This window comes from Setaria italica, chromosome I (genome assembly GCF_000263155.2).
Source record: "Setaria italica strain Yugu1 chromosome I, Setaria_italica_v2.0, whole genome shotgun sequence".
Lineage (NCBI taxonomy): Eukaryota > Viridiplantae > Streptophyta > Magnoliopsida > Poales > Poaceae > Setaria > Setaria italica.
Window position 1 is genome coordinate 37,793,274 of NC_028450.1, and position 3,893 is coordinate 37,797,166.

The 3,893-nt window shown below is 52.2% G+C and overlaps 1 protein-coding gene across 1 annotated transcript; it reads right to left on the reverse strand.

Moving 5' to 3' along the window:
- Positions 1 to 2,025: 2,025 nt before the first annotated feature.
- LOC101754778 lies at positions 2,026 to 3,023 on the reverse strand. The gene has a single exon (XM_004953824.2). The coding sequence runs from the start codon at positions 2,892 to 2,894 to the stop codon at positions 2,370 to 2,372; it is 525 nt and encodes a 174-aa protein (XP_004953881.1). The 5' UTR covers positions 2,895 to 3,023; the 3' UTR covers positions 2,026 to 2,369.
- Positions 3,024 to 3,893: the final 870 nt, after the last annotated feature.

Here is a 3,893-nt window from a genome sequence, read left to right on the forward strand (position 1 = left end):
TAAGGGTACCCACGGGTCCCCACCGACTAAAATACTGGTCGGCCCTGATAAGTGGGTCCGCCGAACCACGTCGTGCGGGCCAAGGCATGAAGATACGTGGAGCACAAGTTCGAAGGCCGGGCGAACGGATTCTACCCGGATATCACGGGATACTTGTTGTAAACAGACTCAGATTGCCTTCCATGTAATAATCAACTAGATCCTATCCGATGGTAACCCTAGGTCGTCAGACTATACTAGGCTGTCAGGGGCGTCCTCCGAGGGTAACGCACATCGACTCTTCGCATCCCATACCAGCAATACAATCCATCAAAATACAGGACGTAAAGTATTACTCTTTGGAGGCCCGAACCTGTCTAATCCTTGCGCCTGTGTGTTACCATTCGAGTTCTTAATATTACTATCTCCCCTGCCTACAAATCTACCACCTTAGCATCCCCTAGTGGATCGCTAGTCGCTAAATCCGACACTCGGAAAGCCAGATATTAGCCAATTCTTTCGTTGTTCTTTAGAGCCTCAAAGACCATATCCTAGAGTCGTTGTGTTTCTAGTAATATGCCAGCTTCTGTTGGAAGTGCCAAGTTGCCAATAAACTGTTTCTTTACATTTTGTGTTTGTGTAACCGAATTGTCTGCTTTGATTAAATAGCTGGTATGATGGTGTTTCTTCAGCTGTATCTTCTCATGGTACAGCACTGAATTGGGACACCGGATACTGGTTCCATGCGTGATTGAAATTGACAGGGCATGGCAAGAAAGCAACATATGTGGGTCATGAAGGAGATAGGAGGGTCACTACTATATACACTCAGGCCACGATCGACCTATATAATACTGTTCTTCTTTTGTCTTGATGACTTCAAATCCAGGTGGTCATCAGATGGGCAGGACTGGTTGTCTGGCTTTTACTAGCTGGCATTCGATCAACCATTTGTTAGAGCAACTCCAAGCCAACTTGCCAAGTTAAAATTTGTCACATCAGTAAGAAAATCGTAATCCAACAGAGTTGCTATTCAGCTCTCCATCCTATCCGACTTGTCAAACTTCCCCTCACACTTGTCAAGCTTTTGGCAAGTCAATTTGCCTTGCCAAAGTGTGGATCCCACGCGCAGTAATTGTCAGAATGTAGAGTGTAAAATGGAGAAAGTGTTGTAGTGCGAAATGGAGAGTCTGTTGGAGTGGATGGAGAGTGTATATTTTTTAGAGAGGAATCTGTTAGGATTTGGAGAGTGGGAAATGGATAGTACGTTGGAATGAGAAACTCAATATGAAGAGAAATCTTTTTGCCAACTTGGATAGAGAATCAAATGGAAAGCCAAAAATTGATAGTATGTTGGAGATGTTCTTACGCCATGAAGGCTAGATGACATTAGTTGCAACCTATACCCACCAAGATGTGTCTGATAACGCTTCATAGAAAGCTGTGGGCTGGATGGTCATGGGTTGGCATCGATCGGTCCCATGCTCTAGTCCGTGATACTCTGAAATCTGAATCGCAAGGCCATGGCACGATCCCCGTGATTATGAACAGTAATGACGGTTATGCTTAACCATCTAATCACAGCCTGAGCCTCAAAATTTCAGCACCCAGTTTGACATCACCATTATAACAGCGATTTAAGTATAAAGACAGCGATTGATCGTTCAAGCGGAAGGCAAGATCATGACTGAGGCCAGAAGCGGGAAGACTCGTTCATCAGAAATTTCAGCAGGTGGGTGCAAGGAAACACTACTTGGAAGGAACACGCGCTACGAAACCGCGGCTCATGGTGGTCTCGTTGTTTTACTTGTTGGACCAGGAACCAGATGTGCACGGCCGCAGCAGCAAAGCGTCTAGAAGAACGCCTCCATGCAAGGTTTTCCCATCCGTGCGTCGCAATCAGTCACAGCTGGAACACGGCAAGCTTTCGCAACTGGAATTAGAATTCGAATTCTTTTACTTTGTCTTGCCAATCATGCAAGTTTCCAGCTAGGCTCCCTCAACTCTGAAGCAAACAGTGCCAACGAGCGCAATGGAGACATTTCGTCGATCACTCAAAACTCATGATGATTTTAATTTCAATCGGGGCAAAACTGGGACAGCACGAACGAATTCATTACAGCAGCAGTAAGATGACAACGAATGTAGAACACAATCTCTTCTTTACACAGGGGCCACTAACCAACCGATCGACGGGACGGAGGAAGAGCAGGAAGGAATCGAAGCAGCGATCTCGCTCACCATACGGCCGCGGAATCGAATCTGTTCAGGATGAAAAGGGCACCATCTTTTCTGGTTCCGACGTCCTTTGACCAATCAACCGGCATTCCTCCTCTGCTCCGATCCGATGACCAATGGGGGGGTGGTCTCTTGGAGGTCCACGGGAGCGGTCAAGCCCGGCCGGCTCCGTCGTGGGAAGGCGGCGGCGGGTTGAAGAGCGGCGGCGCGTCGCGGCCGCCGAGGTCCATGGAGGACTTGGCGGAGGCCGGCGGGCCAACGAAGCGCGCGGAGAAGTCGCGGTAGCCGGTGTAGTCGCCCTCGGGGCTGGCGCCGTGGCCCTCGTCGAAATTGAGCGCGTAGCTGAGGGCGTCGTAGTTGAGCTTGCGGCCGCCGAAGTGATGGTGCGGCCGCGTGGGCGGCCCGCTGCGGCCGAACCGCCGGATGAAGGTCTTCCACCGCGGGCCAGCCACCAGCTCCGACCACTCCCGCACCTTGAGCACCGCGTCCGCCGCGCGCTGCCACCAGCTCTCCTCCTCCGCCGCCAGCCCCGCCGTGCCCACCCGCTGGTGGGAGGTGGTGGAGGAGGAGGGGGCGGGCCAGGGGAAGCAGCAGCACCGGCGGCCGCGCCGCGCGAAGAAGGCCGCCTCCGCCTCGTCCATGCCCGCGGCCGACGCGCCGCCGAGGTCGGTGTCCATCGCCCGCCGGGGGGAGGGGTCGCGTGGCGTGGGGCCGGGAGATCCCTCTGCGGCGGCGGCGGCGGGCCGCGACGAGTTCTCGGGTGGATCTTTTTGGGGCTCTTGTGGGTGGGCTGTGCCGTCGTGTGCGGGCGAAGGGGGTTTTATTGGGAGGTGGTTTCGACGAGGCCGTAGTAGAGTCAACGGTTGGCGCGGCTCGCTGACGTGGGCCGGGAGCCGCGGGCCCGGGGGCCTCGCAACGTTCGCTTACTTTTTCTCGATAGATTCTTAACGGATCGTGCAGGCAAGTGAATTTCTCGGCCCCGTGCAAAACATGATGGCATCGACAGTGGGGGTACGTAGACAGATTATTTAGATTTATTTAGCCCTAAAACTCTGAAAAAAAATTGCAAGTCCTTTAGGGAAAAAATGGTTTCCGCGTCATATTATTCTCACGGACGTGATGCGGCGGAAAATAATATGATGCGGAAACCATCCAAAAGAAAAATGTGGTGGCGGCAATGCTCCGTCGTCATCGATGTGCGCCGTGCACGGGGGTCGGCGGGCGGCCTCTGCCGAGTGGATTGGAAGGACAGCGCGGGCACAGGTCGCCGACGAAGCTGGCGGTTGCGCAGCGCGCGTCAGGTACAGGTGTTATCGCCGGGCTTCGACGTGCTATTTGTCTTGTCACTCAGCCCTGCCTACTGGCGCCGACGTTTGCGCAACTGCATTGTCGAATATCTAGCTGTACCTGCGTGCGTGGATAACCGCATACGCCATATATGTACTGTGCTCGTTGGCATATAAGCTTCCGGTCCAAAAGGAATAGTAACGTTAGTTCATCAGGATAATTAGGTACTATTTACCCTTTTGGTGTTTTGATCGGTTGCTTAGGCACAGTACTAAAAAAATAAAACACCATAATGGTGCTATTAACCGGTTCCGGTCAGCGTGATTAAATAGATTGGTAAATGGAAGCTTTGATTTTCATGGCTCAAAAGAAGCTCGATTTCTCAACCA

Excerpts from the sequence above, each read along its gene's own strand:
- LOC101754778 (XM_004953824.2), bottom strand. The coding sequence starts at position 2,894 with ATGGACACCGACCTCGGCGGCGCGTCGGCCGCGGGCATGGACGAGGCG.